General features: G+C 40.1%; 1 protein-coding gene across 4 annotated transcripts in view; it reads left to right on the forward strand.

The window, feature by feature from the left end:
* enpp1 (ectonucleotide pyrophosphatase/phosphodiesterase 1) overlaps window positions 1-24,718 on the forward strand; it is a 260,930-nt gene extending 236,212 nt beyond the window's left edge. For 3 of the 4 annotated variants that reach the window (XM_074615267.1, XM_074615266.1, XM_074615265.1), the window contains 20 exons: window positions 1,302-1,399; window positions 1,487-1,566; window positions 2,429-2,548; window positions 4,225-4,334; window positions 4,451-4,516; window positions 4,608-4,680; window positions 6,002-6,110; window positions 7,023-7,154; window positions 7,263-7,294; window positions 7,436-7,563; window positions 9,304-9,373; window positions 10,322-10,409; window positions 12,133-12,317; window positions 14,015-14,054; window positions 14,132-14,292; window positions 16,254-16,389; window positions 17,958-18,032; window positions 19,251-19,383; window positions 20,829-20,973; window positions 21,098-24,718. In XM_074615267.1, the coding sequence (XP_074471368.1) occupies window positions 1,302-1,399; window positions 1,487-1,566; window positions 2,429-2,548; window positions 4,225-4,334; window positions 4,451-4,516; window positions 4,608-4,680; window positions 6,002-6,110; window positions 7,023-7,154; window positions 7,263-7,294; window positions 7,436-7,563; window positions 9,304-9,373; window positions 10,322-10,409; window positions 12,133-12,317; window positions 14,015-14,054; window positions 14,132-14,292; window positions 16,254-16,389; window positions 17,958-18,032; window positions 19,251-19,383; window positions 20,829-20,973; window positions 21,098-21,250 (2,134 nt within the window). In that variant the 3' untranslated portion in view covers window positions 21,251-24,718. The remainder of the gene's footprint in view (window positions 1-1,301; window positions 1,400-1,486; window positions 1,567-2,428; window positions 2,549-4,224; window positions 4,335-4,450; window positions 4,517-4,607; window positions 4,681-6,001; window positions 6,111-7,022; window positions 7,155-7,262; window positions 7,295-7,435; window positions 7,564-9,303; window positions 9,374-10,321; window positions 10,410-12,132; window positions 12,318-14,014; window positions 14,055-14,131; window positions 14,293-16,253; window positions 16,390-17,957; window positions 18,033-19,250; window positions 19,384-20,828; window positions 20,974-21,097) is intronic. The other variant, XR_012591366.1, reaches the window with a different exon arrangement.
* Window positions 24,719-24,824: the final 106 nt, after the last annotated feature.

Genomic DNA, 24,824 nt, shown 5'->3' on the forward strand with positions numbered 1-24,824 from the left:
TGGTTTTGTTTATATTGTTTCTGTTGGCAAACCCCACTTTTATTCTGATGCGTGGTTTGGCCTTTACACGCAAAGAGGAAACTCCTCTGGAAAGTGCTGATTGAAAACATACTTTTACGTGTTCGTTTTTTAAAATAAACAGATTAATTTTGCAAATTATCACATGAACGGTAAATGAAAAAGCAAATGGAAAAAGGAATAGCCTGTATTATTTATTTATTATTATTATTATTTATTATCTATTTTTAAATTAGACGTTTATTAGGGTTGTCAATCGATTAAAATATTGAATCGCAAATTAATCACACATTTTTTATCCGTTCAAAATGTTCCTTAAAGGGAGATTTGTCAACTATTTAATACTCTTATCAACATGGGAGTGGACAAATATGCTTGCTTTATGCAAATGTATTATATATTTATTATTGTAAATCAATTAATAACACAAAACGATGACAAATATTGTCCAGAAACTCTCACAGATACTGCATTTGTTAATAACGTATTAACTTTGACAGCCCTAGTATTTATTGATAGTTTTATATATATTTTTTTTATAAACCCATTTTTAAGTAGACCATTTTAGTTACTTTATTTAGTTAATATATTCTATTAAGTCCTATTTTTGTTCCCCATTTGAATATCAGTCAATTTATTTATTTATTTATTTACTTATTTATTTATTTATTTATTTATTTATTTATTCATTCATTCATTCATAAAGTATTTTATTAATTCCTGATTTCATAGTCCAATGAGATATAAATTAATGGAATGCTTTAAAATCATTTACATTGACACATGTTGTCCTACATTTTATTACAATACAATATATTATACAATGTATTTTTATATTAACAATATATGAGTGACTATGTGTAACATGAGAGGGATCGCTCGTAGTTTTGACCATCATTTAACGCCAGCCTGCGTTACTTGACTGGGATACTTCTGGTCGATATTCCCAGTGTTGAGTTTTAATACCCAGCCCTCTGTAGCTTAAGTTATGCAGATAATTACATTAATGTAGTGCCCCCAGAGAAAGGAGCCATGTCTCACTTTGGGGAACAACAGAAGTCTCTAGTCTTTGAGTCACTTTCCTCTTCCTGTCCTCCTCCTCTGTGTGTTTGTGTGGTCTCTGATTTCTCCTCAGTCAAAGAGCTGCTTTGTCGTCTCTCTACACTGACGCACTGTACAACACTACTGATGCCAAAGATATCCATGTCTCCTGTTGAGTAATTATTCCATTTCCCATTCACAAACCCACCTCATTGTCTACTCTTCCTCTGTGTCCCACCCAGCTTCTCCAGGCCTCCTCTCATCCTGCTGTCCTTGGACGGTTTCAGGGCCAAGTACCTGAAAGATCACAGCAGCCACATTCCTGTCATCAACAAGTTACGTAAGTCCACCGACGATGTTGACTCCGCAGCTCTTCGTGGTTTATCCTGAGCGTCCCGGTGTGACTGAACGTTAAACTGTGTTGCAGGAAACGACGGAACAACGACGCCACACATGAGGCCTGTTTATCCCACGAAGACTTTCCCCAACCACTACAGCATAGTGACTGTAAGTCTCCTCTGGTCAGCTCAAAGAGTCACGGGTTGATTTATTGGACAGATTGTTTTGTCTGACTTGTTTTGTCAGTGGTGGAAAAAGAACTCGTAAAAGTCCTGCATTGAATACAGAAGTATTTACAGCTAAATGTACTGAGAGTAAAGTATCAAAGAGTACTCGTTCTAAAGAGAAACAGCCCCTCTGACTGATACATATATTATATACAGTATTATTATTATTGGTATTTGTAGTTTAGATTGATGCAAGAATACGTAAGTTGTAGTAGTTTACCGTTGTAGCTAAGGGTCACAAGATAAATCTGGGGAGTCGTGAGATGATTAATAGGAGAGGAAAGAAATAAAAAAAAAGTTCTGCTTAGAAGTTTAGAGAAGAAATGTCTCTTTGGTGGAACTGCTTAATAGTTACCTCTTGGACTCATGGATGAACTGATTTTGGTGGTCAAAGGTTAAGGTTTAGCTGTCAAGTAAATATAGTGGGGTAAAAAATACCTGAACAATACCTCAAAATTCTACTTTAGCACATGCTTACTTACTTTCCACCACTGCTGTTAGTGTACCAGTTCATCAGGGAACTGTGAAATGTGGGGCTTCTCCCTCAGCGTCTCTTCTCAGGAGTATAGAGGTTACTGCGGAGGCTTAATGGCTTACATGTGCTGGTGGAGAGGAGCAGCAGCAGAAGAGCTGAGGGGCTTACAGAGCGGCTTTCACCTCTCTTTGGTTGACAGCAGAACCTGCAATTAAAGTAAACTGCTGTGGTTACCATCAATATTTAGGTTAGGAAGACCGGAGAGAGGACGTAATCACTTTAAATCCCTGAAGCTCACCTTGACTCTGTGTTTTTTTTTTATCTGCAGGGTCTTTATCCCGAGTCTCATGGGATTGTGGACAACAAGATGTACGACGTGAACCAAAACGCTTCATTCAGCTTGAAAACTAACGAGAAATTCAACCCAAAATGGTACCAAGGAGAGCCAGTAAGTGAATCTCAGTGAATATTAGTCCCATGGCTGTAACCTAATAACCACCACGTTGGGAGAGTTTGTTGAGCAAGACCACAGCAGTCTGAGCCAGACGGTATTGTTCTGCAACATGTGAAAGTTAACACGCCCTGATTTTGTGGAAAACCTGACATGAATCAAGAGAAGCCACTTGTCTTGTGTAAGAATTATGAAGCATTGTGCTCAGCTCCCCCCCGACGTAATGAGCTTCTTGATATAATTATGGATCGTGCCGGGGCTAAATGACAGCTTGTTTAGACGCTTTGTGGTTCCCGTTTAAACGGGAGGCCTCTTAAATCTCATTCCTCAGCTGTGTGACAGGCGGCTCCTCTTGAAAATACACTCAGCAGCAGCAGCCTCATGACTTTCCAGGAAGGAAGGAGAAATAAATGACTCCTGGAATGAATTCTTTTCATAATGAACCAATACAACTAAGTGCATCTGCCAAAACCACGTGTACAAGCCTGCTGCATAAATAAAACACTTCTACCTGCAGATCAGTCTAACGGGCATCGATTTAACATCAAGATGTGCAGTTAGACTTCCATCAGTCTTCTGGGCTGTGAGGGATTACTCTTTAATCCTAATGGACTAAACACGGCTGCTGTGATGGACTGAGATGAATGAAGTATTAGTCTACTGCAGATCAGTCGGTCTGAATTATTCATGAACTCAGATCACACCCTCATCTCCTCTCCTTTTGTTTTGTCTCCTGTCTTTTCCTTTTCTTCTCCTTCCATTTCCTCTCCTTTTCTAATGTCTCCTTTCCTCTCCTCTTTCTCCTCTTCTTTCCTCTCCTCTTCTCTCATCTCCTGTTTGTTTCCTCTTCTTTTCTTTTGTTTCCTCCCCTCTCATCTCCTTTCCTCTTCTCTCCTATCTTCTCCTCTTCTTTCATCTCCTCTCCTCCTTCTGTTTCCTCTCCTTTTCTTTTATCTCCTCCCCTCTCATATCCTTTCCCCTTCTTCTGTTTCATCTCCTCCCCTCTCCTTTTCATTCATCTCCTCTTCTCTTTTTACATCTCCTCTCATTTCCTCTCCTCTTTCTCCTCTTCTGTCCTCTCATCTTCTTTCATCTCATTTCTTCTCCTCTTCTCTCATCTCCTCTGTTTGTTTCCTCTCCTCTTCTTTCATCTCCTCTCCTCTCATCTCCTTGTCATTTTGTCTCCTCCCCTCTCATCTCCTATCCTTTCCTCTTTCTCCTCTTCTCTCCTCCTCATCTTCTTTCCTCTTCTATCATCTCCTCTCTTCTCCTCTCCTCTTCTCTCTTCTCCTCTCATCTTCTTTCCTCTTCTCTCATCTCTTCTTCTCGTCTTTCATCTCCTCTTTTTTCATCTCCTCTTCTCTTTTCCTTTTCAATTATTTCCTTCTTCCCTCATCTCCTCATTTTCTTTTGCCTTCTCCTCTCCTCTCCTCTCCTCTCCTCTCCTCTCCTCTCCTCTCCTCTCCTCTCTCTCCTCTCCTCTCCTCTCCTCTCCTCTCCTCTCCTCTCCTCTCCTCTCTCTCCTCTCCTCTCCTCTCCTCTCCTCTCCTCTCCTCTCCTCTCCTCTCCTCTCCTCTCCTCTTCTCTCCTCTCCTCTCCTCTCCTCCTCCTCTCCTCTCCTCTCCTCTCCTCTCCTCTCCTCTCCTCTCCTCCTCTCCTCTTCCTCCTCTCAGGTCTGGCTCACTGCGATGCGTCAGAAGCTGAAAGCAGGAACTTTCTTCTGGCCCGGCTCAGATGTACCAATCAACGGCACCTTCCCAGACTTTTACAAGCGTTTTGACAAGTAAGAGCGATGCCACTACGTTACATACTTTTACTTTTATGACAAGAACATTAATGGCATAATATAGTGGTGTATTAATGTGTTCATAAATTACATGGAGCCTTTTTTGTGCACAGGACCATTACATTTGAGCAGAGACTGTCCACGGTGTTTGAATGGCTCGGTTTACCTCAGGGAGAAAGGTATCACACGTTCTTCATTATCATTAATGAATATCATGTTGTTGTGAGTCGCCTTCAAAAATCACTTTGAACTGTTGTCTCGTGATTTTAGACCTGACTTCTACACTTTGTACCTGGATGAACCTGACCAATCAGGACATCGTCATGGGCCAGCGAGCTCCCAGGTTAGTCTGTCACTGAACATTAAACCTGCTATTATGAGCTGGTTAACCTTTTCCACCCCATCCCTCTTCACCATAGACACGTTTTTGTCCTTTTTAGGTTGGTACAGGAGGTCTTTAGGGGGAGATAGCAGGTCAACAGTAGATGTCACATAGAAGTGGTGTACATCATCTGAAAGCTGGAAACCTGGAGATTAATTTGAGATGCAGCTTGAATTAATTAATTAAAATAAATAATACTTATGTCTCATAAGTTGTTGCAGGCATTTTTGGGTTGATACCATTTGTTACACAGATTTGGTGCTAAATTTAACCATTTTTTACCACTCCAGAATTGATAAAAATGATCAATAATCCCTCCAAAATACCACATTAAGACACCAAGACCTTGAGCAACACCATAGAAAAAAAACATGCTGTGATTTGTTATCAAACACTTTTGACATTTGGAGATTTATGCAAGAATTGCATCCTCTGAATGCTCTAGGTCTCTAGTTTGATCCATCCATCCTCTGAATGCTCTAGGTCTCTAGTTTGATCCATCCATCCTCTGAATGCTCTAGGTCTCTAGTTTGATCCATCCATCCTCTGAATGCTCTAGGTCTCTAGTTTGTGGCTGTAAAGTTTCATGAGGCTGTGATTATCCTAGAGGTCACCACAGGTCATTTTATACAGTGACGTCAAGTTTCAGTGTCTCCTATGGGGACTAACATCATCACAGATGAATACAGTTGGGCTCATTGGATCCACAAGAGTCTCAGCTTTACAGTGATACCCAAATTATGTAAGTCAAGACTGTTTAGGGACCCCAGTATGCAGAAATATTCAAATACATAATTTTAGAATAGGCAAAAATAACACATTTGTACTGCAATGCAAAAAAACTGCATGTGATTATCATAAAGTGGGCATGTCTGTGAAGGGGAGACTCGTGGGTACCCGTAGAACCCATTTTCATTCACATATCTGGAGGTCAGAGGTCAAGGGACCCCTTTGAAAATGGCCATAACAGTGTTTCCCCGCCAAAATTTAGCACAACTTCATAGCGTTATTTAGCAATCTTCCCGACATGCTAGCATGACATGGTTGGTACCGATGGATTCCTTAGGTGTTTTACTTTGTATTTCTTGAGGTGTTTACATGATAGACTCACAGTTTTCAAAATCAGAATCAAATAAAAACAGCAATAGCAGAACTTAAATTTGAATTTACAAATTTACGGAGGTGGATGTTAAAGATAGACGTTTGTTTAAACTGAATATTGTTCTCCTGCTGCAGTAACACGTTAACTATGTGAAAGCTTTAAATGCTGTGTTGCCTTCAGGTCGTTCAGGCCTTGGAAAATGTGGACAAGATTGTGGGCATGCTGATGGATGGCCTGTTGGAGAGAGACCTGCACCGATGTGCCAACATTATGATCATATCAGATCACGGTGAGATAACCACACAGCCTGGACACAGCATACTGTTTACAGTGTCATTTAACAGAACAAAAGTTCACCAAACAATCAATAATACAAAAGGTAAACTTTCATAAATTCTTTAAACTGTACAATAAGAGAGAAATAGACACCTTGAAGCAGTTCAGAGGAAGTGGTATTTTCTGTCCCTTCTTTGTCTTTCAATTAAAGATGTGCATTTGAATACAAACAAACATGATGCATCCCTCCTAAACCTCTGTGGTTTCACAGTAGTAAGACATGGCATCGTTGTAGAGCCTGTGTACCACTGAGGGGGGACTTTAGAGGCTTAGTGTCATCTTCAAATGTTTGACTTGGTTGAGTCACTGCACCTGTTACAGGAGGAAACTACAGGCCCTGCCAGAGAGAGATCGGATGAAAAATGAGTCTGTTATCTGGGAGTAAACTGGGAAAAACTGTTCTCGGTTGTCTGTTAGGAGGATAGTTTGTGACGAGACGTTTCTCTGGACATCTGGAGACCATATGTTTAGTCGTGTAATTAGGTATATTAAAGATCAATGCGCGGGAGTCAGTGTGGCTCAGGGCGATGCCCAGCTATCTTCATCAAAGACATCATTTTGGCGTGCAGCAAGGACAAGAAACAGGATAGGAAGGATTCATCAGTGTTCACATATCACACAAGTATAAATCTATGCATGTGCTGTCAATTGTAAGGGCTGTTAAACCGTGGAAATGAAGATAAACATTAAGTTAAACAACGTCAGCATGGGACAAAAACAAGAAAAAGTATACACATAGAGTCATGGATTTAAAAAAAAGTTCATTTCATGCTATCATAGCGACATTCGTCAAGTTTTTACAAATTCAAACATTCATCTTCACCCTTTATGAAACGACCTGAGGACAAATTCATATTTTCTACAGGCATGGAGGAGGCTTCGTGTGAAAAGGCAGCATATGTGTCAACCTACTTCCCCGAGGCCGACGGCTTCAGCGTCATCCAAGGCCCGGCTGCTCGCATCAGACCCACCCGCCTCCCGGAGGATTTCTTTTCCTGTGAGTTCCTGTCGATAACTTCTCCTTCATCCCAGCTTTGCAGCATCACTCAGTGTCAGTTTGTTTGTAACCAGCGTGGCTGACCTCGTCCTGTGTTTCTCTCCTCAGTCGACTACGAGGGCGTGGTGAAGAACCTGTCGGTATGCGAAGTATTCCAAATGCCACTTTTGTATTGATAGGAAGAATGAGAAATTATCTGCTTGCTTGGCTTCACGTCAAACAATCCCATTCTCCCCCCGTGTGCTGTGTGTTGATTCTCCTCTGCTGTTTCTGTTCTGAAGTGCAGGATGCCTGACCAGCCAATGAGGCCGTACCTCAAAGAAAACCTCCCCAAAAGGTTTCACTTTGCTAACAACAAACGCATCGAGAGAGGACACCTCTATATGAAGGAGGGGTGGCAGGCGGCGCTGTAAGTCACCGATCAGTCTTTACGTTTTCGCTGTGTTGGGTCATCAAACTGTGTCACTTATTGAGAGCAGTTATTTATTAACACCCATGCCAGTCAAACTGGTTTGGAAGTTTGTGCAAAACACTCAGTTTGAGCTTGGAAATTTATTCTTATTTTGGAAAATTCTTTTTATTCCTTTTTTTTCCAAACATTGCATAACAAACATAACAGAACATAATACAAACAAATATATCTTACATTTAACATTGAATATGTACGTGTATATATACACACATACACATCCTTTCTCACTCCCACACAGAGACAGGTACAGCCTTCCTCCCACCCCGAGAGTTAGAGTTATAGAAAAAGTTAAGTTACAGAAAAAAATAAATTAATAAATAAATAAAAATATTTTTTTAAATAATTTAATTAATTAGTTAAAATTAAAGGTAATAAGTACTACAATAATATAATTCATGGTAGTAAGATAGAAAACATGAAAAAATAATAAATTAATGAATTATTTAATTGTAAAAAAAGAAAAAACAGCACATAGAAAATAATAATTAGTAATTAAATAAATACCATAGAAAGGTTAGGTTAAGTAGATTCTATGTAAGTAATCCATGGATCCCATATCCTATAGAAAAACTGTGGGCTACCTCTTTTAGCATAGCTTATTACCTCATTAATCCACTGAGTAATATTAGGGGGATCCTCATGATTCCACTTAGATGTGATACATCTATTGGCAGCTGTAATTGCCAAGTTAACAAATCCCCGTTATCCTCTGGGAGGGAAGATTCAGATCAGTCAGGTCCCCCAACATAGTAATCACAGGGGAAAGAGGTATTTTCCTTGATAGGACTTTCCCAAGAATGTAACCGACCTCCAGCCACCACTGTGGTGACAATAACGCAAATGTTTCAAATACTTTCAGAAACATATTTCAGCGTACTGTGTTTAGCTGTCGGAGCAACGCACTACTGTCAGGATATAGTGACAGATTTATAAAAATAACTATCGATCATATTTGCTCAAAGTTACCAACTACAGCTTTAACTGAATTTTAAGAGCAACAGTGATGTTAAACTAGCTGCACATTTAATGTAATGAAACTCTTAAAATGACGACCTGAGACATTTTCCTTTAGCTTAGTAAAAGACTATAACGTCTTTAAATGCAGCACTAATGTAGTTATAGTGCTTGTAATTGCATTTCACATAATTAACATGGAATACTTGAAAGAGCAGATTGACAGTATAAAGTAAGATCAGATTTAGTTTATATGTAGTGAAACATACCAGAGCTGTTACAGTAATTGGAGTTGGCCGGTCTTACTGTGTGTAGATTATAGTACAGTAGGTGTCATGGACACCAATGTGAATGTCTGGTGATAAAAAAAGAAGAAGTTGTCTTTGGCCACACAGAAGTTGAAGCATTTACAGTAATTAGTGTTGGCAATCATTTATAATGAATAAGGGATGGTATGTTGGAGAGGATCTTTGATGGATAGCAACCGTGTAATCAGGGAAAATTGTTTCAGGCTGAAGAATTCAGTCCACTTCAGTTTAACGTAGTTTCAGTCGCTCTTTAGGTTTCTATAGACTTAAACTCGCCTGACCTTGAAATTGAGATTGATAGTTATTGACATATGTTTTTGTGGTGTTTTTGTGACTTCCACTCTTTATTTCTCTCTGTCTTTGTGTTTATTTTGAACACTCCTCAGATAAAAATGTTTCTCTTCTATTTTGACAGCAACAGCCAGCAAATCAAGTACTGCACCGGTGGATTCCACGGCTCAGATAACCTCTTCACCCACATGCAGGTCAGAGGAAGGAAGATGAATGTTCACAGCAATATCCTGCTTAGATAAAAAAGAAACAGGATGTGTGATAACTCATTGACACATTGAGGGAGAAAGGGGGGGGGGGGTAAAGGAGGCCTGATAACTCCTGAAAGCTCGGTTTAGTCTTTAACTTGTAAGATGCAGAGCTTAAAGTGGCCTCCAGAAAACCAAGATTAATTAAAGAGAAGATATTTTACTCAAAAACAAGTTTCTTCTGTAATTAACATTTTCTGGATGCTTCAAAATCAGTAGATTATAAGTAGATTGGCCGCTGTTGTCACTAGATTTAGGAGTTAATGTTTAAGTCTAAATACAAGATACATCTCTGTATTTGCCGTTGTATTTTTGTGAATGAAACCAAAGTAAAATTATTAAAACAAGACTCCTGTGGAGCTCTAAAACTCTACTCGAACACAGTAAGTATACTTTTGAAGAAGATGTTGGTCTCCACCTACAACTTCTCTGCCTTGGGTTGAGTTTGTTTGATTTGGAAATGTGTTTGTCTGCCCACCTTCATGTTAGTCATCACAACACGTCAGTGTATGTTTCCGGACGTGGTTTACACTGGAATTTGACCCGCCGTAATTAGCTTACAAGGTTGCTGACTGGTCTGTGAGTAAAGAAACACACAGCAGAGAAAATAGAGTTTATTCACCTGCAAATATCCCCAAAACCCAAACAACCAACCAACCAGTCTTTCCTAGAATTGAATTCCCTAATATACATTTTCAGGGTTGTGTAAGGTCAGTTTACAGCTTTAGTTCATTTCAAATATTTACACGTGTTTGACATCTTGTTATTTACAGAGAGAGTTTAAATTAAGGTTTCCATTGCACAAACTGTTTTGTTTGCATAGTTCACTGTACTCTCTCATCTACAAATGAATGCATGAAAGTCAGTATGTTAACGTGTGTCTACTTTTTCCAGGCGATCTTCATTGGCTACGGTCCAGCATTTAAAACGAACACTGTCGTGCCGCCTTTTGAAAACATCGAACTATATAATCTCATGTGTGGTGAGTGATCTGTACTTTATCCTCCCGTACCTGTAGCTGTAGCTTTATTCTTTTCTTTCAGTATTTATAGGAATACTTTGACATTTTGGGACATCAGTTTATTCACTTTCTTGCCTAAAGTCAGATGAGAAGGACCGCTCTCATGTCCTGAAGTCTTGTCGTCACATGAGGTTGCCAGGCAACCAGAAGACACTTCAGGAAATAGTCCTGTGCATATTCATAACTCCTGTAAAACCACAATGGGTCGTTTGTACACTTTGGTTTTTGTACAGATTGAACAAAATACAAAATGTTATTTAGTGAGTTTTAATAATCTTTACTGTCCACAAATGTGGAAATTTGCCTTCGGCTTCACAGGTTGGTTAAAACACATCATAGTAAAACACAATACATACAAATAAATAGCACAACATGCAGTACAGTACAGATAACAATAACGCACATGGACCCAGTGTGTAAAGTTAAGTTATTGCATTTAGTATGAAAGACTACTGACAAGCGGAAATGAAAAGCAGCCACAAGAAAAAAGAGGAACTAACAGAATCCGATGACGATCCCCAGTTTAACCCAGGTGTTTACACCTAAAGAGAAACACACAAAATCTGCTCACGATTACAGTAATGTCGAGTTTTAGTCAAAGTAGAACCAAGAACAGAAACTCCCCAAAATTCAGTTAATATGGTTCAATGATGGACTGTTACATATGATTTATTAAAACGAAAAAAGCCTTAAATATGAATTCAATGGACATTTCCTGTCTGGTAGCACCTTAAAGCAGTGGTTCCCAAACTATTTTCCTTGAAGCCTCGCCTACTTGCATCTAAGAAAAGCTGAGTCCCCCCCACCCACCCATATTGTGTGACGTCATTACCGTTAAAAACATTATGAATCCCTCGAACAAAGTCCTCAATTTGAATAAAGTGATTCAGTGTATTAAATTAGTTTTATTAAATAAACTTTCTTTAATGAATATAACTCAACATCAACATAAAGTGATGACATCTTGACAGATTCACTAAGCGAATGCAGATACATAACATTCATTTTAATTAATTTACTATAATAGTGTTAGAGCCGAAATAGTTTTTTTTGTTATGTTTCTGACCGCAGTGAAAATGTACTTCTTGAAAGGCTAAACGCCAACAAATATGGATTGAAGCAGAATATTTAGTTAAATAAAAACATGTAAATTATTATATTTATCTTTTTTCAATACATTTTGACTATTGGACTTTATTACGCTCTGGATTTGTTGGAAATGTTTGGATCACATGAGTCGGAAACAATCCTACGCAGCCAGCACGGAAATCTAATTCTGCTAATAGTATAATACTAATAATATTAGTGTAGCCTAATCTTTATCTGCTACTGTGCAGAAATACCAGGTTTAATCAGAATGTGGCCTACTGAGTAGCAAAAAAATATTTTTAAATAGTTTTATATACAGACTTTTGTATAAATGATCCAGTAAGAGTGTTATTATGGTTTTAGTTATACATGTGCAAATCTAATTATGACAACCTCAGAGTAGACAAATCCTGAATCTCTACTGTATGATTACCCCATGGAATAAGATGTTATTATAACTGTCAGTAATGATTGCCAGATTAATGAATTAAAGGTTGTTAAAATGTAGAATTTTCTTATAATATCAAATGTGCTGCCATGCTGTGTTTACACCATCCAGTGTTTGTGATAACACACTCTTCTCTTCGTCCTCCAGATCTCCTCGGTATTCGCCCCGCTCCGAACAACGGGACACACGGCAGTCTGAACCACCTCCTGAGGCGTCCCCTCCACCTGCCAGTTCACCCAGCGCAGCTCTCCCACGACACCCCCTGTGAGGCCAGTGACCCCGCCCCCGCTGACGACCTGCAGTGCTCCTGTACATCCCAGAATACGGCAGCGGTATGTGCCAACAAGTTACTGAGGTCATGGTAGTGTTTGTCTGTCTGTCGGTGAGTCCACCACTTTGGTCCCGACTGAAATATCTCAACGACTAGTGGATGGATTACCATGAAATTTTGTGCAGACGTTCGTGTTCCCCAGAGGATAAATACCACTAACTTAAATGATCTCCATGCTTTTCCTCTACCGCTTCCAGCAAGTCAAAGTTTTCACTTATCCAGTGTAAATATCTCAACTTCTACCAGTAGACTTTTCCTTTAGCACCACCTTGAGGTTGGCATTTGTAGTTTTGAGTAAAATGTCTCGACCACTTTTGGATCGTTTGTCAGAAATTTGTGCACAAACATTCATGATCCCTTCAGGATGAATCGTAAGGATGTTAGTTTTCAATTAGTGCCTCATCAGGTCAACATCTTTATGACTAAATACCTGCAAAACTAATGACATTCCCATCAGCCTCAGCTGGATTTTGTGTTTAGTGTTAATTAGCAAATGTTAGCATGCAAACATGCTGAAACTTAAGGCCTTTACATTTTTTACTACGATTTATTCGCACGTCAATATATTTTTGCGAACTGTTGTTTTTGTCATGAATTCTTTCACACAGAATGTGGATATTACGCAGCGAAAAAATTGACTTTTCCTTTTGGAATGAGGTCGTTTTTCTGAGCTTTCTTACCGCAAATCCGCAAAGACCACATTCACGTTGTACAGAATGAGTTGAGTTGCGGCTATTCACTCACCGGCCACTTTATTAGGCACACCTGTTCAATTGCTTGTTAACACAAATAGCTAATCAGCCAATCACATGGCAGCAACTCAATGCATTTAGGCATCTAGACGTGGTGAAGACGACTTGCTGAAGTTCAAACCGAGCATCAGAATGGGGAAGAAAGGGGATTTAAGTGACTTTGAACGTGGCATGGTTGTTGGTGCCAGACGGGCTGGTCTGAGTATTTCAAAAACTGATGATCTACTGGGATTTTCACGCACAACCATCTCTAGGGTTTACAGAGAATGGTCCGAACAAGAGAACAGATCCAGTGAGCGGCAGTTGTGTGGACGGAAATGCCTTGTTGATGTCAGAGGTCAGAGGAGAATGGGCAGAGTGGTTGGAGATGATAGAAAGGCAACAGTAACTCAAATAACCACTCGTTACAACCAAGGTATGCAGAATACCATCTCTGAACGCACAACACGTCCAACCTTGAAGCAGATGGGCTACAGCAGCAGAAGAACACCTGGTACTAGCACCGGCCACTTTATTAGGTACACCTTGTACCTAATAAAGTGGCCGGTGAGTGGAAACTTTATTACTCCATACATATAATATTTGCAGGCGAGTATTTCACACTTTCGTGTTATTTATTCGTCATGCCCCCAAATGGGCGTGTCTTATATGGATAGATTCGTCTGGACCCACAAAATCCAGGAAGAGCGGTTCTCGAGATAGACGGACAGAGATTCTTCTCTTTATAGTTAGAAGTCAAATTACCAGTTGATCAGAAAGTAAAAGTACAGTTATCCTCAAACTGACAAAAAGTCAGAATCAGATCTTTTCTGTTCAATAATGTGTAAGAATCCACTTGACACCAGTGCAGATACTTTGAAACTTCACAGGCTTCATACACTGAATGGTGAAAGTGTTGATTTTAATGCATTTAACACAATCATACTAACAGGAATTTCTTTTTCAGGAGACAGTTATGAACAGAGATCTCATCTCAACTAACTCCAGTGAGTATCTTTTTATTTTTCTTTACATTTTTTGGGAGAAAACTTTGTGTGACGTTTATACATTTTCCCTTTTCTAGCTGTAAAAGCCAGCTTGCGTCGCCTCCACCATCCCTTTGGCACCCCTCGAGTCGTCCAACCAGATGCCAAGTTTTGTCTTCTCCACCAGTCCAGCTACCTCAGCGGATACAGCAGAGACCGCTTCATGCCCCTGTGGGTGTCGTACACCATCCAGCCTCTGGTGAGTCCGCTGCTTGGAGCCGTCTTTCATCTCTAAACATAGCCTGCACGGTTGAGTTGTCCCGGCTGTATTTCTTCTGTGGTTAGGGTATGGCAGGAGATTGTAAGAGGTTGTTTAGTATGTGAATCCCATCTCTAAGCAGCTGTTACTCATCTTCTGTGCTCATGTTGGCTCAAACACTTCTTGTCTTTCTCATTATGCGGTTGAGGTTTAGTGTAAATCATGACTTCAGGCAGAGTGTTACATTCCCGGGAGAGCTTACACTGTTGTGCTATTCTGTCTGAATGATGGAGCTAGTGAGGATTTGTTTTCATTCAGGCTTTAATCAAATACAAGCTAAATATGGTTGTCCCGTATCCTCTGTGTTCACTTTGGCTTGAAAGACTCATGGTTTTGATTGTTTGTTTTTCATGTGTATTATGCTCAACCCACTTGTACGCCCACGGAAAACTTCAATTTCACAGCTTGTCAAAGTTAACAGCTCCATATGAAGCTAGCTTCAAGCTAGTTTGCCCACTAGAAAATCAATCCATCACTGAAAAGCGTTGAAGGCCATGCTACATTTCTATTCTTGTGCATCCAGGATGTTTGAAAATATGCACAGTTTTTCATGCTTTATCTTTCTGCCTGTGATAAGGGACAATACCGGCCAATAATCTCCTAATATTTTCACGTTTCCTGTAAAGTGCTTTATAAACTGGCGCTATTTATAGGGGGAATGGGAATGTCCTTGAAAGAAAAGCTTAATTTAAACACACGTAAATATGAATTAGTCACTGGATATCGATTTATTCACCATTGATTTAGAATTGTACATTGTCAAATTTTACATTTTTAGCCATGCTATCAGCGTGACTCTTATTGATGGTGATATTGGTCCACCACTTTGGTCCAGAGCAGAGTTGTAGTCAAGACCACCTAAACCGACCAGAGTGTATCGAGACCAAGACAAAGTCATGATCAGGGTTGGATATTAGCACCAGCCTCCAGCCAAATGCTGGTAAAATATGCAAGTTGCTGCTAGATTGTCTTCACTCACCAGCCAAAAAAACAATGGTAGTCTAGTATTGAGTGGCTGATTTTGGAATCCACCAGCCACAGTGACAGGTGGATAAAAAAGTTCATTTCCAAGTGTATCGAGACAAGACCAAGACCAAGACTTGTGGGCTTTTGTTCCCAGCTTCCAAACCAGAACCAACACGGCGGCTCGTTTGGAAACTTTCTTCTCTTATATCACAAAAATGTGTTTCTGAAAACATTTTATGTGAGAAATAAGCCACGCAATTTCTGAATCTGTCTTTATTTTGGATCGACAACGGTTAGTTTAAAAGTTTCTCGGGGGTCTCCATAGGTGCCGAGTTGCATCGGACACCCGTGATTTGCATAAAGTAGCCTAGACATTAACTTAATGCAAATGAGGAGCGGCCAACGTGACATCCCGTCTCTCAAATCGCGCCGCCACGCTGCCAGAATGCATTGCACGGCTGCTTACATAGACAATGAATGGGAAGCGTGGAAAGGACGGAGGCTGTGGACATGTACCATAAGTAGTTCAGCTGACCTGCTATTCACTGAGTTAAAGACTCTCTACGTTACGCTAGCAATTAAATAGAATTAATTAACTGGAAGTTTACAAATTGAACAACGTCTATGTTTTCCCTACAATTAGCACTAAATTTCATCGTCCTTGCCGGGAAACTTCTTGGAAATTATTTGGAAATTATGAGCCCTAAAATAAAGAAAATTCAGAAATAGCACATTTTATTTTAAGAAAATCTATCTATTCTTCTCTGACAGGGAGATGAGTGAGCTGAGATTATTATAATTAGAGAGCTCTCCAAACAGAAACAGAGCAATGCGCTCACTGACCCGTATACACGGGCGAAGCAAAACAAAGCCAAGTGATCTTACACAACTCTCCCTCTCCACACTGTCCACCACTGACTGATCCTCCCTCTCAGACCAGCGTCCAACCCCTGAGCCCAGCGTCGGAGGAGTGTGTTCGTGCTGACGTCCGCATCCCACCGGCCTCCAGCCAGCTGTGTCTGCGCTACAGAAACGACCCCGCTCTGTCCTTCGGCCTGCTGCATCCCCCCAGTGAGTGTGTGAGTGTGTGTGTACTGTATGTGGTGGAGGGGGTCATAGCACGCCGTCCCCAGCCGGGTGTTGAATTCAAGTTGACGTGTTTCAAAGCCACATTCTCATGTAAAAATGCACGCATGCTTTTGGTTTGCAACAGTAAAAAGGCGCTGCTAATCTAGACGCTGTAGATTCACTGTACTTCTAATGAAATTCAGGTTGCAGGTGGCTCCACAAAAGGAAGTGACAGACTGAAAGAGAGAAGAGAAAGCTCCTCAACAGCTGCCAGAAAGTTCTCACCAAAATTAGACGTTTTACTTTCCTCTAAGTGGTCGAAAGTGATACCAGACTGTGATTTGTGCTCAAGAGCTGTGACGATTAGTTGATTAGTCGATCACCTGAAACTATTTCGACAACTGATTTATCATTTAAATCATTTTTAAAGCAAAGATGCCGCATTTTTTTCTTGTTCAAGCTTCTCTAATATGACGATTTGCATATTTTCTTAGTCTTACATCACTGTTAATTGAATGTCTTCGGGGGGTTTGGACTGTAAAAACAAGATATTTGGTGATATTACTGAGGAAAATGTGATTTCATTTTTCAATATTTTCTGACATTGTTAGACAAAATTCTGAATAGATTAATTGAAAAAATAGGCAAATTTATAAAATAATAATAATATAATAATAATAATAATAATCAATAATGAAAATAAGGTTAGTTGCAGCTATGGATAATAAGACTGTCAATCGATTAAAATATTTAAAAAACAAATGTATCTGTTCAAAATGTACCTTAAAGGGAGATTTATCAAGTATTTAATCCTCTTCTAAACAATGGAGTGGACAAATATGCTGCTTCATGCAAATGTATGTATATATTTATTATTGGAAATCAATTAACAACACAAAACAATGACAGATATTGATTGTTTGGAAACCCTCACAGGTACTGCATTTAGCATAAAACAATATGCTCAAATCACAACATGGCAAACTGCAGCCCAACAGGCAACAACAGCTGTCAGTGTGTCAGTGTGCTGACTTGACTATGACTTGCCCCAAACTGCATGTGATTATCATAAAGTGGGCATGTCTGTAAAGGGGAGACTCGTGGGTACCCAGAGAACCCATTTACATTCACATATCTGGAGGTCAGAGGTCAAGGGACCCCTTTGAAAATGGCCATGCCGGTTTTTCCCTTGCCAAAATTTAGAGCAAGTTTGCAGCGTTATTTATCCTCCTAGTATGACATGGTTGGTACCGATGGATTCATCAGGTTTTTAGTTTTATATGATACCAGTATCTTCACTCTATCTTTAAAACTGAGCCCGATACAACCTAAAAATCACAAGTTGCTTTAATGCGTTTAAGAAATTAGTGGTGTTATTATTGCGTTAACTTTGACAGCCCTAATAAATATCTTTACCTCTTAGTATTTAGCTCCACCAACATGTGAAGTTAGTACTTTATTCCTTCTTTTCACAGCAGACACGTCAGACTTTCATAACATGCAGTTAATGTTTTAAATCCAAAACTGCAAACACATCAAATTTTTCCTCACTGCTCATTTTCTCTCTTTAGATCTGAGTGCCAACGGACCCGAGTCGGACTCTCTAATCACGAGCAACATGGCACCGATGTTCCCTGCATTTAAAGGTGAGTCAGTCTTCCAAATATGTATCGGCTCCCGGTTTTCTAGCTGCACCCAAAGCTGGAAATGTAAAAGTTAAAGTTCAAAGTGGTCAGAAGGGTTCATTTGCCAACTGAATAAAAGCTGAACAATTGAATTAACTAGTGAACGAAAGAGATACTCTGGATCCGAGAGCAGGTGTTGTGGTCTGTCCGTTCTCGTGAGCCATTTTTATTGCTCAATATTATACTTTTATTCTAAAAACAAGCTATACTTTTGGTTTTTAAATACACATAACAGTAGTCCAAAGATCTAAGCTGTGATTATACGGGACTACTGTACTTTAATTTAGTTAAACTCGTTCTGTAAAGCACAATTAAAGGTTTAGTTAGAGGAACTTTCCATAGTTAATCCTCCTGCCATTTTACTGTAGGCACTGCTGCTTTCTTCACAATAAGAGTCACTTTTAAGGTGATTCACCAGGCTGTGCTCTAAAAAACAGTAGATGGGACAACACATGACATCATTCTTTGAGTTGTAAATGATTTATGTCATGTGAAGTAGAACGGGATGAATGTGCCTTTGTGTTCTTTCGCTCATCCAGATGTGTTGCTTAATCCTGCTGATGAATAAATCTGTACCTGTACTCCCAGCACGACTCAGCATTACAAAATCTCATGTGTCATATGAAAGATTTGGTGTAGTGACGCTGCGGCATGCTCGGCTGCACGGATGAGCCCTGCTTGTGTTGAAACTTGTTGATTGCGTTGGGAGATTATTGATGTAATGAAAAGTTGAGAGTTTCCAAACAACACGGCTCTGGCCGGGTTTCCAGTTTTCCACTGGGGCCACCCACACTACACATGGAAACTCTTTCTCACCAGAGTGAGGTCCCATTGGAAGGAAAACCCCGTCCTAAGTGCTGTTGTTTGTGTATGTTGGAAGCCTCTATATTAATCAGCTAACAGATGCTGCCCTCTGGTGGCACGTCACTGTGTCTACACTGTGTCTACCTCTATGGATGAGTTAGTTTATTGACTTAAATATGACAATATATAAAACAACTAAACATGATCCAATAAAAACAAACAATACAATTCAGTCAATTCAGTTCCTTTCAATTTGAACTTGTAATGATGTTGAACTTGTAATCAGCGGCTTCTCTCTTTAGACTACAGTATCATCAGTTGTATTGTATCTTTGGAGAACTAAGAAGTTCTTGTGTGTGTTTTCCTGAACTGCAGATGTTTGGACCCACGTCCATGATGTCCTGCTTCCGAAATATTCACAACAGCTGAACGGAGTCAACGTCATGAGCGGCCCGATATTCGATGAAGACTTTGATGGAAACGTTGATGCTCTCATGGCAGTTTCAGGGTAAGTCAACGGCACAGGCGATCGATTAGGGCTGCACCCAACAATTAGTTACGTGAGCATTAATCTTCCTATTCATTTCTCGAGTAATTGATATAAAGAAATGTTTATATATTCAGTTTCCTATCATCAGATCCTCCCATCTGAGAAGCTTGAAACAGTGAATATTTGGCATTCAAGGTACGGTTGAAGAGTGTTGAAAGCAGATCTCAAATCAATGAAAAGCAGCCGAGCAGAAGCTCTTCTGTCCTCAAGATGTTTTAAAACCATCTTCCGTACTCCATCCCCGTCTGCACGCTAACTGTAAGGGGTCTAATTTGTCGTTCATGTCGGCTTTCAATATAGATACCACACACTTCTCAAGGAATTTCATCACAACTGATGGAAGAGCAACTGATCTAAAACACTGTTCTCAGTTGGATGGGCTTTCTTAGAGACAGGAATAATTACAGAGCTTTTCCAGAGAGCAGGAACCTTTTGAATAATACGGCACCGTGCTTCCCAATGTTTTTACTTTCATAATGAATTAACGCAGTTATATTTAAATTAAAGTATTTGAATGGTAAATGGTATGCATCTATATTCACACACATATTCATACACCTTGCAAGGCGCTGGCCTGTCCTTCGGGAGCAACTTGGGGTTTGGTGTCGCCTTCAAGGACACATCTGGACGGGAGCATCAAACCTCCAACCTTGTGATTAAAACACGACGCGCTCCACCTCCTTAACCAAAGCTGCCCCATTTATACTGCTGTTACACCCCCCACACTGATCGATTTCACACTCTCAATCATCTTGTTATTGTGAGCGATGAGCTCCTACATGAACACGCAACTTTCTTTAGCAACAGTTGACTCAGAATCTGATGACAGTTGGTGAGTCGTTTCATCACTGCGAATCAAATCAAATCTGCCAACGAGTCACATCTCCGTGTCGTCTCATACTATGGTCTCACCGGGTCTGCACACCTAATCCACGCCTGTAGCTGCCAGTAGCTCATGACATTGCGAGAATCCAGCTGCCATGTGAGGTTAATTGTACCACGACAGAGTGGAGAAGGAGGAATCGCTGCTTTTTCTTCTTGTAAATTTCCACCAGTAGCAGGATGGGAAGTGATCTCAAAGGGAATTCAGTTGTAGTCTTGCAAATAGTGACCCTGCAATATCCCTATTCTTTGCAAAATCTTATAGTCTAGACTAAAAACTCAGATTTATGACACATTGTCTTTACATGTGAGAGGGTGTCAGACTCTAGTCTTTTTAAAAGTCTTTTCAAAGTCTCCTAGTGTATAGTAGGGGCTTTAACATAACCTGCATGTAATGTGTTTGAGACCTGGAGTCCAGGTCCACCTCGGCTTAGGTCTTCTAAACTAAGCACACATCAAATGAGAGCTTTCTGTAAAGGAGGCAGCAGCTTCTTAAACCCTGTGACCTCATGTTTCTCCAGGAATGAGGCTCCCATCCCGACACATTTCTACATGATCCTGACCAGCTGTGGGAACTCGACCTTCAGCCCCGTTAGCTGCGAGGGTCCCCTGCAGGCCAAGTCCTTCATCCTGCCCCACAGACCTGACCACACTGAGAGTTGTGCTGTGAGTAACACCAATGACTCCTCTCCTACTCATCTCTACACGTCAGTGGAAACCTGCTGACTGATCCTACAGTGGAAAAAATTATCAAACACATAATTTTCTCTTCTTTCTACTTCCTCTTCAGAACGGGTCGGACTTGGCGTGGGTGGAAGACTGGCTGCAGTTGCACACGGCGCGAGTCCGAGACATCGAGCTCCTGGCCGGACTCAGCTTCTACCACGACAGGTTATCGGTGGAAGAGACGCTACAGCTCAAGACGTTAATACAGACTGCTTAAAATCAGAGACATTATGGAATGAAGCTTTCATTTCCAAAGGAAGCCATAGTGGTCTGCACAGCAGGCCTCAGTCCGCACCGTTATAAACACTCCCTGTGTTCAAACACAATCGATCCCAACGTTAAGTTCCATCCAGGTTTTTTTGTCTGATGTCTGATTACCAAAAAAAAGAATAATTAGTCAATGTGTGCTAGCTGTATATTTGTTTTTGATGATGTTTGTTGTAAATGATTTTATAAAGAAAAGAGGGCATTTTTATAAAAGAGGCTCCGCAGCTCTGAACCAAAGACGCCGTCACATCTGCTGAGTGGCTCCAAAGCATTTCCTCCGATGGGAACGAAATAAAAAGGGAAATGAAAGAATCTATTTTTACTACAGTTGCTTTTATTGCCAAGAGGGGAGTGGGGGTGCACTTCAAGAAACACATGACAATCTGGAAACAGTTGTGTCTGCTGCCACACATCTGGAGAGAAAAACACCCGACATGAGAATTTAAGAAAACAAACAGAAGTTTCACCTGCCAGATGTTTCAGCTGCCAGATGTTTGTCATCGTTTTCTTTATACGGCACCAATGTTGTTTTAGTAGTTTGTAACTTTTTGGTTTGTTTAATGCCATTTTGGATCAATTTGTGTGTGTTTACTGTATGAATGGATGGATTATGAGACAGTTTGCCCCTGAGCACAGACATGTCAAAGGCCTCCCACCTCTCCTGCATAGGAGCAAGACACCCAGACTGAAAGAGACACAATGACTACGAACAGCGTCTCTGGTTCTCTTTGAAGTTCTTTGGCGCCTTTTTGTTGTCATTTTGTGTCTCTTTGAGGTCGTTTTACATCCTTTTGTGGTACATTTTGCATCCGTTTGTTGTAGTTTTCTGTCTCTTTGTACCCATTTAAATATTTTTTCTGACATTTTACACCTCTGTGTTCGTTTTGTGTCTCAAAAGGCAAAAGAATGTGACTTGTTTTATAGTCATTCTGTGTCTTTCTGTGGTTGTTTTCTCTTTGAAGTTCTTAGGCGCCTTTTTGTTGTCATTTTGTGTCTCTTTGTAGTCGTTTTGAGGTTGTTTTACACCTTTTTGTGGTACATTTTGCATCCGTTTGTTGTACTTTTCTGTCTCTTCGTAGCCATTTACACCCTTTTCTGTCATTTTGCTTCTCTTTGTGGTCGTTTTGTGTCTCAAAAGGCAAAATAATGTGACTCATTTTATAGTCATTTTGAATCTTTCCGTGGTTGTTTTCTCTTTGAAGTTCTTCGGAAACATTTTGTGTCTTTTTGTTGTCGTTTTGTGGTTGTTTTACGTCTCTTTGTGATCCATTTTGCATCTGTTTGTTGTCATTTTGCATCTGTTGGTTGTAGTCGTCTGTCTCTTTGTAGCCATTTATATATTTTTCTGTTATTTTGCATCTCTCCATGGTCGTTTTGCATCTCTAGAGGCAAAATAATGTGGCTCGTTTTATACTTGTTATGCATCTTTCTGTGATTGTTTTCTTTTAGAAGTTCTTTTGTTTCTTTTAATTGTCAGTTTTGTCTCTTTGTAGTCATTTTGTAGTTCAGTCAGGACCACTTTAGTCAGACACTATTACATTGCAGTAATATATACATTATATTTGGCGGTATGGCTCTGCTCTGGGACCTCCCTGCCCATCCACGCGCATACGTGGATCCACGAGCCTACGTGGTAGCATGAGGCAAGGAGAGCACTCCTCCTTGCCCTTCCATGTGCACACATGGAAAGCCAAAGGCAGGGAGAGCAGCAGCAAAGACCCCCCCGGGGGCAGAACAGAGCCGGAATCAATGACAACAGAATTGACATTGATTAAGTCATAAACAGTTAGGGGTGGGCGACACATCGAATATAGTCGATGTATCGCGGCTTGTCCCCCTGCGGTACAGAAAACGACTACATCGCGAACATCGAACACAAATTGTCATGTAATGTTTCCAAGCCAACCCTTTTTGTATGAAAGATTAAAATTGTTCCAAAGAACCACTATGAATATCAACAGAGATTTTAATGCAGACATATACTGCAGGGACTACAAGATCATAATATTGGTGTGATTGTATGCATCAAAGGGTTAAATTGAGCATTTATGAAGTGCTTAGAGGATATTTGAAAATATTGCGATATAGCCTAAAATATCGCGATATTATCCTAGGCCATACCGCCCAGCCCTAGAAACAGTATTAAAAGGAGGTGGTGGGGTGGAGGTGGGTTGCGAGCGGCTTGTAGAGGAAGCAGCAACGGTAGGCTGCTGAAGCAGCTTAAATAAGGTGCCCTGTATGAAATTGACCAATGAATGCATAGAGAGGAATCAGCTGATCTGTCAGCTGATGCATCAGCTGATTGGGCTGGCTTAAGATCAGCTGTTATCAGCTGATCGCCATCATATGAGCAGAGCTTGACATCATGGCCTGCATGAACTAACGCTACGCTCGATTTGTTTTATGTCTTTCTGGTCATTTGGCATCTCTTTTATTGTTGTTTTGTCTCTCTGGAGGCGCTTTGCATCCTCTTTTCAATTTGCATCTGTTCGTAGTCATTCTTTGTCTCTTTGTAGTCGTTTTGTGGTTGTTTTATGTCTTTGTGGTCATGCATCTCTTTGTTGTCATTTTATATCTCTTTGTAGTAGTTTTCTGTCTCTTTTTAACCATTTATGTCTTTTTCTGTTAATTTTGCATCCCTTCATGGTCGTTTTGCATCTCTACAGGTTAAAGAATGTGGCTCGTTTTATACTTGTTATGTATCTTTCTGTGCTTGTTTTCTCTTAGAAGTTCTTTTGCGCCTTTTTGTTGTCATTTTGTGTCTCTTTGTAATCATTATGAGGTTGTTTTACATATTTTTGTAGTCGTTTTTTATCTCCTTGTCAATTTGCATCTCTTTTTTAGTAGATTTCTGTCTCTTTGTAGCCATTTGAATCTTATCCGGGTCATTTTGCACCTCTTCATGATCGTTTTGGATCTCTTTCTTTAGTCATTTTGCACGTCTTTACTGTTGTTTGGCGTCTCTTAGAGGTGCTTCGCATCTCCTGGTCTATTTGCCTGTCTTTATAGTAATTTTATGTCTGTTTGTAGACATTTACATCTTTTTCTGGTCATTTTTGCGTCTATTCATGGTCGTTTTTCTTTTAGTGACTGCAGGTGAAGCAGAACTTGTCAGGAGCAGCTGTTGATTGAAAAACTGCAGCTGAACTTCAGTATTTTGTTCAAGCTGGAGATAAGGGGAGGCTGTCTGTGCTCAGTAGTGCGTGCATGTGCGTGTGTGTGTGTGTGTGTGTGTGTGTGTAGCTGAAATTATTTCTGGGATCAACACAATTTGTGTCCGGTAGTTTGCAGGAAATAAGAAAAGAAGTTCAACAGATTTAATCATTTCCATCATGTGTTCCAGCTTTCTTTTCTTTTTTTTTTGTATTGTCAGAAACGGTCAAATACACAATTTCATATAAAAACTCTTCTACACTGACCTCGTGACTTGTATTCTTCATTCCTTACCCATTACACCTCGACATCAGTGCTGCACAACAACACTTTCTGTACAGTGTGAAAACAAAAAACAAAAACCAGCAGTT

The sequence above is a fragment of the Sebastes fasciatus genome, chromosome 18 (genome assembly GCF_043250625.1).
Source record: "Sebastes fasciatus isolate fSebFas1 chromosome 18, fSebFas1.pri, whole genome shotgun sequence".
NCBI lineage: Eukaryota > Metazoa > Chordata > Actinopteri > Perciformes > Sebastidae > Sebastes > Sebastes fasciatus.